Raw genomic sequence first — 13675 nt, 5'->3', positions numbered from 1 at the left:
CTGCATGAAAGGTGTGTTTTAGGTATGTGTTCAGTTAAATCTAGTGGTCTTTACAAGTTGGATTATAAAAAGAATTGAGTGAGTCATTATTAATTATGATGTCGCATAATATGGATATGAAATATTCTGATTTGTTAAATCAATTACAAGGAAAACTTTCATGGTATTTAGAAAATTATGGTAAAGGGCAAAAGAGGAAATAAATTTAAATTATCGACCTAAATATGGTTCGGTGACAGAAAGGTGGTGAGGAGGACTTTAGTTGTCCAGTGAGAACTAGGAGTTACATTATTGGCCAGGTATTCAGTAGACAGTTCGCAAGATAAGGCCTAAGCAGTTTGGGGGATATGTTTGCAAGGTGGGTGTCTGATTAATGTTAGGAGAGTAGACTCAGTAGTTGCAAAGAGAGAAGAGCTTAGAGGTAAGGACCAGATATTTGATAAACTTCCATGATTAAGATGGAAATGTAAAAGTAAGACTTATAAAAGGAAAGGGGAGTAGTGGAAAGGGGATAATAGTCTGAAAAGAACAGAAGGTAAAGGAAATGTTTCAATTCTTTGCTAATGTTATTGATTTTAATGAATTTTACGTCTCATTAATATGATATAGTTGAGATAGTTGTAACATGATTGAGGAAATGAAGGAAAATTTAATGTTTATTGCTGTGGCTGTATAAAAGAGTAGAAATCAAAGGTTATTTGGCCCTTGAAATGTTCGACCATTACTGTTTTTCTTATTTTTGTATGTCTTTCTCCTTTTTTGCAGGGCCCAGTGAATCCTTTAGGGCCACCTGTACCCCATGGGCCCCATGGTGTCCCAGGCCCCCATGGGCCTCCTGGGCCTCCAGGGCCTGGAACTCCAATGGGACCATACAACCCTGCACCTTATAATCCAGGACCACCTGGCCCTGCTCCTCAGTAAGTATTGGGTTTGATTCTGGGCTTTTCCCCTAAAGATTGTAGCTTTTGGTAAATCATATTTTTATATTGATTTCTATCCTTTTCAGTGGTCCTCCAGCCCCCTATGCTCCCCAGGGGTGGGGAAATGCATATCCACATTGGCAGCAACAGGCCCCTCCTGATCCAGGTAAAGATGCTTATTATTTGTCTGTAATCTGTATTGTTTGTTTGCCAAACCTGTTACATTCTTAAATTTTCTAGTGTTGATTTTATATTGTGTGCATTTTCTGCACTTGTTTTACTCTTTCAAGAAGAGTGTTAGGTTCTGGTTCTGCCACAGTGTATAAGACTGGTGTGATTATGGTTTGTGTTCATGTGACTTTTTTCTACCTGCAAATGACTTTCCCTGCTTTTGAAGTGATAAACAGAGCCAAAAGCTATTGGAAGAAGTACCATGTCTTAGGTTTTAGATACCACTGCCGTCAAATGTATAGTGTTAATTGCGACATTATCCTTGAAAGAATAGTTAGTGTACATTTATTTATAAAATTATGAGAGTCTAGGGGCCGGCCCCATAGCCGAGTGGTTAACTTCGTGCGTTCCGCTTCAGTGGCCCAGGGTTTCATGCGTTCGGATCCTAGGTGCTGACGTGGTGTCACTCATCGGGCCATGCTGAGGCAGCATCCCACATGCCACAAGTGGAAGAACCCACAACTAAAAATACACAACTATGTACTGGGGGGCTTTGGGGAGAAAAAGGAAAAGTAAAATCTTTAAAAAAAAAAAATTACATGAGTCTAATGGTGTTTTTAATCCTTCCTCATTAAACTCCCAGGTATCTCAAATATGATACATAAGTTGTATCTGAGTATTCCTGATATGGTAACTTCATATATTAGTAAAAATCAGGCCTGTATTTAATACCTGTGGGTTAGAACTCTAAAATATGTTTAGTTAAATATTTCCTCTGTTCAGATCCAGATTTTATATATATTACATTCTGTTCTATTCTTGCATCTTCTCCCACCCTGTAGTTTTCTTTCCGTCATGGTCACAGGGGCATTCATCAAGACCAAGTGACATTTATGATCCTTTTTTCTCACCTACTATACCTTTTAGGCCTCTTTCACTGGAGTAGTTTCAAGGCAGGTACTGAATTATGGATTCCTTTCCGCACTAGTATATTTTTTTAAAAACTGAACTAAAATAATTGTTTTAAATGAAATTGTTTTAGCGAATTTGATGAAACATTCTGGTATTTATGTGGCCCTCTATTAGATAACATACTTCAATTTCGTAGGGATTGTGTTTTGTGGAGTATGATGACACAGCATGACAGTCACCAAATAACCATAACTTCCACTCATTCAAGAAGCAACTTGAGTGTGCTAGGATCTGGGTATGCAAAGATGAGTTTACATTCCGTAGTAAAAGAGTGCACTCCAACTGTTAGCATCACTGTGACAGAAGGACTTACAGAAAGGAGGGGCAGATATGATTTACTGTAATATAGTCTAAAAATTAGTCTTTTAGGAATGAAGGACTTTTCTTTCCCTCCTGTAGGCTAATTGGGATGGTGTAATTAAGCAGAGGAACCACACCATTTAAGAGATTCAAGAGTTTGAGCAAGTTAAGGGGTGGATTTGTATTGGGTAATTTGGATATGTGGGAGCATCTGTGAGCCCTGTGTTTGAGTAGCTAGCGTGATTGAGAAAAATGATGAGAATAGGAAGTGGTCTCTATCACAATCTCATTTTCCCAAGTGGAGTGTAGCAGTGAAGTCACCACTATAAGAATTAGTTATGAATGTGGCTTCCAGCATTGCCGTTGGGAAAGAGGTAACTCATTTAGCTAAAAGTATCAGGGTTTAGAGATTGCTTATATTATTAGACTTAGCATATGTAAAAATCAAAATAATGTAAATGAAATTGTTTTGCTGAATTTGATTAAACATTCTGGTATTTAAATGTGCCCTTATTTTGACAAGAGAGTCAATATTCTCTGAACTAAAATCTGTTTCTATAAAAAATTAATGGGCTGTTGAGGATTTTTGTAGTAGCCAAGAACTTAGACCTCAGAGTGAAACACACCTGGGTAAGTTGCAGTCTTACAACTTACTAATTGTGGGATAGAAAGAAAGTTGCTGAACCCCTCTAAATCTGTTTTCTTTTCTATAAAGTGATAATAAATGAATGAAATCAGGTTGAATAAATATTAAGTTTTCAGTACATATTAGTTACATGTAACTGGTTTTGTTATATGGTCTACACATTCAGAAATACAGGTAACACTTCCTGAAGTCTCTTTTTTCTCAGTTTCTCTGTCCAGACATAGTGTCAACAGAAATATTTTTATCAGTTTACAGGTAATGACACTAGTGAGACATAAATATCCAACATAGAAAAGGCACTACATTTATTACTTGAGAATGGTTTGGAGGGTGGTATAATGTCTTGTAATTGTATCACCTTGGAAACTGTATCACTCTAGAAATCCTTACTCCTTTTTTCTCAAACTTCACTAACCTTTATTAAGCAGCTGAGAATGGCTGCCTGTCTGGGATGAGAGCTAAACAGAATACATGTAGATACTGATTCACGCTAAGGAAATCATATTCTCCTTGATATAAACTATTAAAGGTATACTTATATTACCATATGATACTCCTAGTATAAAGAACAGAAGAAGAGGATTTCTGTTCCTGGCTGAGAAGTCTCAAACTGGTAATTCATCAGTTGATTTTTGTGAAGGATGAGTGAGGGTGAGCCAAGTGCAAAGGAAGCATAACGTGGTTAAAGGCCTGCATACGGGAATAATGACTTCTGAAAAATATAAGCAATTTACTGTGGCCAGAACTTAAGTGTTGGAAAAATATTGACAAAGAGGGGAAATGAGGCTGGAATGGAACAAGGTTAAGTCAGGGAATCCAGATCGTTAAAGATATTAAATGATATGCTATACTTAGAAGCTTTGACAATCCTGAAGACCCTTGGGAATACACAAAGAATTTCAAGCAGGGTAGTGACATAGAGTTGATGTTTTAAGATAATCACTGTGAAATATGATAGAAAATAGGGCTGATCTCTTGTTTCTTTTTCCGAGACTTTTAAGTTGTTTCTTCCTTGACAACAAGAAGGACAGAGTTCATAGTTCTAAAATAATTGTTTGTTTCTTGTACAGGTTAGTTCCTAAGAATCTTTTCCTTTAGTCATCTGACACATAGGACTGTTGTGCTTGAGACAAAACCAGTTGAGGAAAAAAAAGGGCACAGGATGGTTTGAGACAAAGCATTGGCTGCTTTTCTAGAAACTAGGAAAGTCACTTAATCTCTGAGCCACAGTTTTCTATAGTAAAAGCTAGTGATGACAATGAAAATAATACGAGAATTTGAAAGTTTCTGTTTACTATTTATTTTTGATGTCCAGTTAATTTTGGGGTCTGTGTATTTGCTGGGCCGGGAGATATGAGAGTGAGAGAGATTATGACTTTAAATGCAAACATTAAACTTGTGTTTATTGTAGCTAAAGCAGGAACGGATCCAAATTCAGCAGCTTGGGCTGCTTACTATGCTCACTATTACCAACAGCAAGCACAGCCACCACCTGCAGCTCCTGCTGGTGCACCAACTACAACCCAAACCAATGGACAAGGTAACTATGGTAACTAAAGAATGTGTTTGGTAGGTGAAAGTGAAAACTTGTGTTTGGAATTGTGTATGAAATGCATCAATGTATAATACCTAAAAATTTCTGATATTGTTCAGTTACGGCTTCAGTAAGCCGACTTTCCTTTTTAAAAATAAGTTACTTGAAATAATTGGAAACTTTTATAAAAGTTGTAAGATACGTTACCAAGAACACCCAGATAACCCAGCTGTTAATGTTATTATCCCCCAACCCGCATTTGCTCCATTACCCTGTCTATCATGTGTCCATATCCATTATCATTAGTCTTTTTCAGAACCGTTTAAAACCAAGCTGTTAGAGGTGATGCCCCCATTACCTTTAAATACTCCTTTCGGTATTACTTCAAAACTACATAACCATCATTTAGCCCTCCAAATCAGTTAGTCACTAGTGATGCATCATTACTGTCCCAGTACACAGCCCTTATTCAGATTGCACCAGTTATTCCAACAGTTTCTCTGTTGTGATCCAGGATCCCATCTGGTAACATGTTGTATTTAGTTGTCAGATCTATTCAGTCTCACCAATCAGGTCTATTCAGTCTCACCAATCAGGAGTAATTCCTTAGCCTTTTTCATGTTGTAAAGAGTACAGAGCTTTGTTTTGTGGGATGACTGTCAGTCAACTTAGGTCCCTTCAGCTTTTCTCATGAAGGTGAATGAGGTCATGATCATAAGATCCTATTTATATGGCAAGAATTCCTGAGAAATAATGCTGTGCTCTTCTTGGTGCATTACATCAGGGGTCATATAATATTGACCTGTTTGATCTCTGGAGATGGTAACCGTGGTCACTTGGTCATTTTGGTGTCTGCCAGGTTTCTATATCATAAGATCACCATTTTTATCTTTGAAATTAATTGTTTTCTGGAGAGTTATACTGAGATTATACCACTATTCTGTTCCTCAGTGAACTTCTACCCATCATCCTTAGCCTTCATTGATAGCACCTGCCTGATTGAACTAGCAACTGTGATGGTAATTTCTGTTTCCATCATTCATTCTACATTTAAGAGTTGGTATTTTGCCGTAGAGAAGAGCTTTCTTTTTCTTCTTATTTATTTATATCATTATGGATTCCTGTTTTATTCAATAGGTAGTATTTTAAACTATTATTTTGATTATTATATTGTCCTAGATTTGGCCAGTCAGGAGTACCTTCAAGATGGCTCCTGTATCCTTTTGAGGTGCCTGTTATTCTTTAAGCATTTCCTTACTTTTTTGTACAATAAGATACTTGTCTTGTGCTTTCTGGGCTCCAGCGCTAGAATAAGCCGTTTTTCCAAGGAGTCCTGATTCTTGGTAGTAGATGATAGTATTTAGAAATCAAACTCAGTGTGTTCATTGCTTCCAGCTCCTTTCAGTGTACAGAGCTAGGAAATAAGCTTACATACACATAAATATCCATATATGTGTGTATTTTTAAAATTATACATTCATATCATCTGCAGTTCCATTTCAACACTTCAGGGTTCTTTCTAGCTTTTTCCCTTTCCATGCTTATAAATGGTGAAACCCAGGTATCCTTGGTGTGTTTCTTTATTTGACCAGTGAATTTACTTAGATGCTCAGTGAAACTCCTCTTCCACATACATAGATCACCTTCTCTGTCCACCACCTCTGTACCCCCACACAGTATTTGGCACCATGAGGGATGCCCTGCCACACAGCACCTCCTTCCTACCTTCACTCACAGGCCACATGCAACTCCTCCACTCAAGGAACAGAAGGAAAGGGCCAAAATTGCCTTTTAAAAATCTTAATGTTATTTTTTTATGTTATTTTTTCTTGAACAAGGAGATCAGCAGAATCCAGCTCCAGCTGGACAGGTTGATTATACCAAGGCTTGGGAAGAGTACTACAAGAAAATGGGTATGTTCTACATTTCTTTTTTTATACATTTAATTAAATGGAAATGTTTAGTAAATATCATCCTAGAAGGCTGAAGATTTTGATAAAAGCATGTTTATACCATGTTTTTATTACCTTGGACATCTTTCATCCATTAACTTTTAAAGTCTTGATGGGCAGAGTAATTGAGTAAGAATGCATTCCAAAGTCCATGAACTTTCAGATATATCAAGGTTATTACAAATAATAATTCTTAAATTTGTGGTTATATAACAAGGAAATCTTTTTATTTCTAAATGCATTTGTCGACCACTTTCTGATTGAAACTAAACGTTTCCCCACTGGTAGATATGACATTGAATATTGCCTACACTTCTGTCAGAGACAGTTGTACTTGTTAGTAGCCTAAATGGCATAGGTTAAATTTCTAGAGCACCAAGCAAGAATTGGTTGTGTGTAGTAGTATTTTTGCTGCAAATAAGCAGCTAAGAAGTAACCTACAGTAACAGAGAAAGTTAATTAATTAAATAATATTTGCATATATTGAAAAAGAAAAACAGTCACCTAGAAAGGCCATTTTCATTCAGTAAGTATAGAGCATATTCTACATGCCAAGCATAGTTGATAGATGCTGAGAATGTGATTGTGGGCATAATATAGCTAGGTGCCCTGCTCTTCTGGTTATTGTACAGTTGTGAATGAAGTGCTTTGCAAATACTTACTACAAACTGCTGTGAATGAAACGAATTGTGTCTTCACTGACACTTCACGTGTACAGACTGGGAAACAAAGGTTACACAACTACTAAGTGGAACCAGAATTTGCACTGTGAAGAGGGTCTACGTCCCACGCCTGTCTCCCAAATTTGCTTTTTTCAGGGACCATTTGGAACTTGATGTTACACTTCCGGACAAATAGTTTTTTTCAGATGCTTATGCTCTTAGTTATTTAAAATCAACACACTTATCCCACAATCACTTGTCACAAATGAAAAATAAACAGATAAACTTGCCCATTCTTCACTGGGATAAAAAAAGTGTCTCTTATAGATGGTAGAATTTTGCCATAAGACAGAGTCTCCTTGTGGTTCTCAATGTAAATTTTAGTATTTTCTTTGACAAAGAATGTCATTTTTCACAGAAAGAAAAGTTTCCAGAGGGTGACTGTATTAATTTTCTTTGTGTAAAAGTTTATGCATCTGGTGATAGGATGTTTACACACAGCTGATTTCTGTTTATATAAAGAAAAATAATTTTTCCTATTAGAATGACTTTCCAGGGAAGTCACGCTGCATTATTGTTCCTGAGGCTTTCACAGATTACTAATTTGTTTTTGTGACCCAGCTTATCTTAGCCAGATCTACAATAGCTAAAATTCTGCAAAAAGAAACTTTGAAAAAAAACCTGTAACCTCAAAGCAGTATAGTCTAATTTTGGATGGTCACATAATTTCTTGTCCAAACTGGGATACTTGTGAGAATAACTGAGTATGCTGCTGTTAATCATTCCGTGACAACAGGTAGTCAGGGCCTAGGGTCACCTTAACATTAGTGAAATAACATCACCATTTTAAAGAATTGATCATGTTGAGGTTAAAAATAAAATCAGGTCCAACTTGTATTTTCACAAAGAGAAATACGTCAGAGATGTTCCCTACGTTATTATTAAAAGTGGGTAAAAACGGGCCGGCCCCGGGGCCCAGTAGTTAAGTTTGCTCGCTCCACTTCCATGGCCCAGGATTTCACAGGTTTGGATCCTGGGCGTGGACATGGCACCGCTCGTCAGGCCATGTTGAGGCAGCGTCCCACAATTAAAATATATACAACTATGTACCGGGGGGTTGGGGGAGTGGTTTGGGGAGAAAAAGCAGAAAAAAGGAAGATTGGCAATAGTTGTTAGCTCAGATGCCAATCTTTAAAACAAAACAAAACAAAGGCCTGTTGGTGGACTTCGATAATTACTGAGGAATGAGTGTGAGTTCTGTTTGATTTTATCTTGTTGCTTTGCAACATGGCCATTAATAGATTTACTACTTAGCTGTTTTACATTTTACTTTCCCAAAATGAGTGGGTATGTTGAATGTAATCTGCAGGATCTTAATACCATTCAAATTTTTATTGTTAAAGGTAGACACTTCCCCTTACTCTTTTAATTTTTCATATTCTACCTTTTCCCTGCTGACTACTCTATTGAATTCTAATTTTAGAGATAGTATGCTGGCCTGTCTTGAATCCTTTGTGAAGAAAAGGTGGTATGGAAATAAGTAACACTATGTTTGACTGAAGATCCTCCTTAACCCCCACTTTTTTTTCAGTTGTGTTTTTCTGTAGCATCACAGTGATCAAGCTGTCAATTTTATGAGCAAAGTGGACGATTGAGTGATTTCCTCTTATATGTAAATCTTAAAGGAAATAATGTTAGGTTTGTCGGGTCTTTAATGATAGCTACAAGGTCAGTTTATTTTTGCCTATAAATGTTCTTATTATAAATGGTTGCTTAACTAATTTCTTCTAGATGCATTAGTTGTCTTTAAGATCTTTTTAGGATAACCACAAATAAGAGACCTTAAAGCATAAAACTAATATAGTTCACTCTTCAAGATTTTTAAAGAAAGGTGTAATAAAATATCAGGGAGATAAAGATCTTTATCTTCAAATCCAGCTCTCTTATTTGGAGAGGCTGAGTTTTACTCTTCCAGTGGCAGAGCTAGGATTTCCTAGGAGTCTGTATGTCCTGATTCCCAATCCAATGCCCTCTTCATCAAACCAGCCTGCCTCTCCCAGCTCTTGAAGCCTAATTTCAACTTCTGTTAAGAACAGAAAATCTCCACTAACACTGTAAATTTGTCAGTTTGCTTATTAGTAAATAAATCTCTATTAAAGAGATATGAGTTAAGTTTTTTTAATTAGGTTTGTTTCTGAAACATTTGTGTATTTCCTAGGATTAACATTAAGAAAATTTAGGAGAGAAATTCTTAAAGATGAGATTCTAGAGGGTTAAAGAAAGGAAATTTAAGTGATATCAGGAATGGCAGCAATCTGGAGATGGGTGTTGAAGGTAGAATGAAGGGAATTTTTGTAATAAGTAAACACCCTAAAGAAAACAAACAGGGTTTCAAGGTAGAGAGGGACAATTCCTGTTTGAAAGAGGATTAATGAAAGCATTTTGGGAAAAGTTTGACTTGAGGAAGGCCATTATAATGTTAAGCACTGATATGGTGGACTCTAAACCCTTAGCATATGGTACCCTAAACCTACAAGGATGGGGAGAGAGTGGTTGTAAGAAAGATGCAGGTGTATAGAGAGAGAACTGAGAGTGAAAATCTCTTCAGGCAAGGCTGGCTCTCTTGGGCTGTAATAGAATGTTAACAAGTGAACTCTAGGGCAAGTCTTATCTCTTGAATGAAATAAAGTAAAACTTTATATGTTGTAAAGCTATATGTGAATATTAACTAATGTTCTGCTAAAGTATAGACTGAACTGTATCTGCCGTCAAAACAGTTTTTGAATTGAGAGTTATAAAGGGAGCATACCTAAAAGGAACAAGGAGTCTCTCTGAGAGCCACGTCATAAGTAGATGAGATAGGAAAAGCTGTTTACCTACTTTGAGCTGGGCAAAGTGAATCACATTTACCCTTCAGATCGGAGGAGTCAGATGAGTTTTTCTTTGGACACCTTCAAGTTTGGAATGTCAGATGTTCATGACTTCCCAAGTGTTTGTTTTTCTTAGAGACTAACAGGTTTACTTTTAGCTTTCCATGGGGATATTTGAGTTTGGGGGTGTTGCTTTTTGAGGGAACATTTGAGGTTGATGAATTTTCTTTGCTTCATCTCCCTCTTTCTACTATTTTGTGGTGTTAGTTTGCCTCTAAAATGAGTATCTCCTAACAATGATGTTTAGTTCCTTCTGTAAACCTGAAGTGAAAATTGCTGCTGCCTTAACCAGGTTTGGCCTCAAGTCAGCAGGGTTTTAAGTGTGCAATTTGTAAGAGACATTGTGTGATTTTATTACTATTGGTACTGGGATATTTGGCAGTTGTCTAAATATTGAAACCTGTTTCAGATTTAATTGTGTCTTCTCTTAAGATCAAAATGTTAAACTCACTTCGTCTTTGAAAAGAGTTATGGAAAAACAAAAGCATGAGCACTTTGTTTATAGAATATGGAATTTCTCTGTGCTGTTGCCCATAGAAGGGGACTTTCTCTTGCATTTTTAAAGTTATTCATAAATCTTAAACTTTTATTCACTCAGTTTCTTTTATTCTTTGATCAGTTTTGTGACCATGATAGACTACTTTCTGAAACTAAAGTTGCCTTGTTGGCAGTAGCCAACATAGAAACAGTTTTCTGTGTGTGTCTGTTACAGTATTTTTTCTCTAGCTATAATACTTTGATAAAGCCAAGTGAATTACAAACTAAATAAAATTTGCTTAAATAAAGGACCTAAATAGGAAAACACATTCTCCTTGTCTCCAACTTATTTCAAAAATTTTTATACCTTCAGAAAATTGAAAACATAGTTCAGCAAACACCCGTATTTATGTTTTCTACCCAGATTCACCATTTTTTTAGTTTGCCTTATGTACTTTGTGCATGTGTGCGTACGTGTACATTTTTTGTGCCAAAGCCATTTCAAAGTATGTTACAGACTGTTTGCTCTAAATGAATTATTCAATGATATCAATATACAGACCATATTTAAATTTCCTTGGTTGTCAGAACAATATTTTTTGTAGCTGTGTCTGTGTGTGGGTTTTGTTTTTATGTTTGTTTTAAGCCAGAGCCTGTCCAGGGTTCATGCATTGCACCTGGTTATTATGTCTCTTTAGTCTCGTAATTCATAAAAAGTTACCCTGCCTAGAAAAACACTTATGAAAGCTTGAGTTTTGTGTTTCATTGATATTCTTGCTTAACCTCTTTAGTAATTGCTCTTTGTCCTTCATCAGGTCATTTTTAATAAAACTGTGTTGTAATTTGTACACGTTGTATTAAAACTTCAAGAATCTTATTAAAGAGTATCTTGAAGATTAGTCTTTGTACACACAGTTTATAGATCACTAATCAGGAAAGGAAAGTCTTGGCCAGACCTTAAATTATTAAATGATGTCTTATTGTAATAGCTTTTAAGTGCGTTTTTGTTGTTTTGCAAAAATGTTATTTTTCTTTTTCTCCATTGAAGATTTGTATTTTATTTAAAACCTGTAGTGTACCAGATCCAAATGATAAGAGACAAAAAAAATAGTCACCGACGGGTCCTGTCTCCCACTCACCCACCCCACCCTCAACATCACCACCAAGGAACCATAGACTACTTACTTGGAGCTCTTTCCAAACTCAATTTAGAACATTAGTAGTTTATAAATTCTGTTACTGAATCAAGATTATACCTAACTCTTTACCTTTCTTAGTTAAAACTATGGATAGTTGGGGGTTTGTTTTTTATTAATAATGATGCTCTAGGACTAAAAGTTGTAAGTAGAAGGCAAAAAGAAAATAAAAAGCATCTGATTTTCTTTTTCTTAATTACAGAGTAGTTTTCTGACACTAATGAATATTTAAAATAAAACAGGAGCAATTCTGATCCTCTGTGCTTTTGTCTTTATAACCTGTACTTACAGTGGATATAATTTTGTATTAAAATTTAGGGGGTTTTTTTTAGGTCAACAAGGGCAGACACAAGATTATTCAAAGGCTTGGGAGGAATATTACAAGAAGCAAGGTATTGTTTTTATTAGAAATGAGATTCTTTGGGGCTTTTAATTGTGGTTACAGCAACAAAGTTATTCTGTTTTCTCAAAGGTCAAGCAGTCCCTGCTCCTACTGGTGCTCCACCAGGTGGTCAGCCAGATTATAGTGCAGCCTGGGCTGAGTACTATAGACAGCAAGCAGCCTACTATGCCCAGACAAGTCCCCAGGGAATGCCACAGCATCCTCCAGCACCTCAGGTATAATAAATTTACTAATGTGTTGATTTCCACTCCAGTCATGTTTTCTGCATGTTTACCGTTTTGTGTGTTTGGGATTATGTTTGCCTTTTTAATTTTATCTGGCAAAGTATAACTAAATGAAGTACTGTGGTGTATTGTTTGGGTTTTTTTGTTTGTTTTTTTATAATGCTTTTCTGGCATCTGAGTGCTGAATATTTCTACAATGCCTTTGATTTTAAAAATAAATTTTTTTCCCCCAGGGATTTGCAAATCATGCAAGAAGCCACCACCATTTATATTAACCAGTTTTCTTTCTTAAAGGATTCACTCCTGAGTTAGCTCCATTTAAAGGATTTTCTTTAACTTTTTGTGTATTTCTTATGTATCTCTTCTGCACAGGGCCAATAATAAGAAGTGGACAATACAGTATTTGCTTCATTGTGTGGGGGAAAAAAACCTTTGTTAAATATATGGATGCAGACGACTTGATGAAGATCTTAATTTTGTTTTTGGTTTAAAATAGTGTTTTTTTTTTTTGAATATGTACAAAATATCTATCACTACTGATAGGAGGTTAATATTTCTGTGTAGAAATGAAAATTGGTTTGTTTTTAGTATTTAGTGTAGATGTACACATTCCAGCAAATGTATTTGCAATTATTATGTGGTCAATGCTTTGTGATATAAATGTACTTTTTCAATGTATACTTTCACTTTTAAAATGCCTGTTTTGTGCTTTACAATAAATGATATGAAACCTCCTGTGTCGGTAAGTTGGATATGTGGGTATTTAAAGGATTCATAATTTCTTAGCAATGATAAATTAAGATACATATACACAAATATATAAGCTTTCCCCGTGAAATATTAATTGAGTTTTTAAACACTGGCATGTTTTTTCCCCCTTGCAGTATAGTAGTAGATTGGAGGATCTTTTCCATTTATTGTATTTGGCTGTTTCAGCACAAGTAATCCTGATATCTTCATTTTTTTTCCTTCTGTTTGATTAAAAACTGCATGTGTGTACAATGATCTTTTGGCATACTTCCATTGCATTAACAGTGAAATTTCCTTTTATACATGACCACTGTTTCAGACCTGTACTGCTGCTATAACAGTTAACCTTTCTGTTCTTAATTTGATAATTACTTGATTTCCAAGACTGTTTCAGCATAACTAATTTTAAACAGTTTTCGGATAGTGAATATGAGTAGTCTAATAAGTTTTCTCATGTTAAAGCAACTCTTTCAATGTATACAATATTAGTGTGTTTCTTTCTAAATTTAGGGTAGAAAAGTGAATAGTATGCAAAAGT

General features: G+C 35.8%; 1 protein-coding gene across 18 annotated transcripts in view; it reads left to right on the top strand.

The window, feature by feature from the left end:
• Positions 1-13675, top strand: part of FUBP1 (far upstream element binding protein 1) — a 34393-nt gene that overhangs the window by 16888 nt on the left and 3830 nt on the right. For 10 of the 18 annotated variants that reach the window (XR_006885996.1, XR_006885995.1, XR_006885993.1 and 7 more), the window contains 6 exons: positions 766-917; positions 1007-1086; positions 4421-4549; positions 6382-6456; positions 12093-12152; positions 12233-12378. Coding sequence is in view for 14 of the 18 variants with exons in the window: in XM_046645207.1 (XP_046501163.1) it covers positions 766-917; positions 1007-1086; positions 4421-4549; positions 6382-6456; positions 12093-12152; positions 12233-12378 (642 nt within the window). In the remaining 4 variants the exon portion in view is untranslated. Of the gene's footprint in view, positions 1-765; positions 918-1006; positions 1087-4420; positions 4550-6381; positions 6457-12092; positions 12153-12232; positions 12379-12620; positions 12809-13675 lie in introns of those variants that run through there. The other 8 variants (XM_046645211.1, XM_046645215.1, XM_046645210.1 and 5 more) reach the window with 4 other exon arrangements.

This window comes from Equus quagga, chromosome 18 (genome assembly GCF_021613505.1).
Source record: "Equus quagga isolate Etosha38 chromosome 18, UCLA_HA_Equagga_1.0, whole genome shotgun sequence".
Taxonomy (NCBI): domain Eukaryota; kingdom Metazoa; phylum Chordata; class Mammalia; order Perissodactyla; family Equidae; genus Equus; species Equus quagga.
The sequence above is the reverse complement of the archived record's forward strand: the minus strand, read 5'-3'. Positions and strand labels throughout refer to the sequence as shown.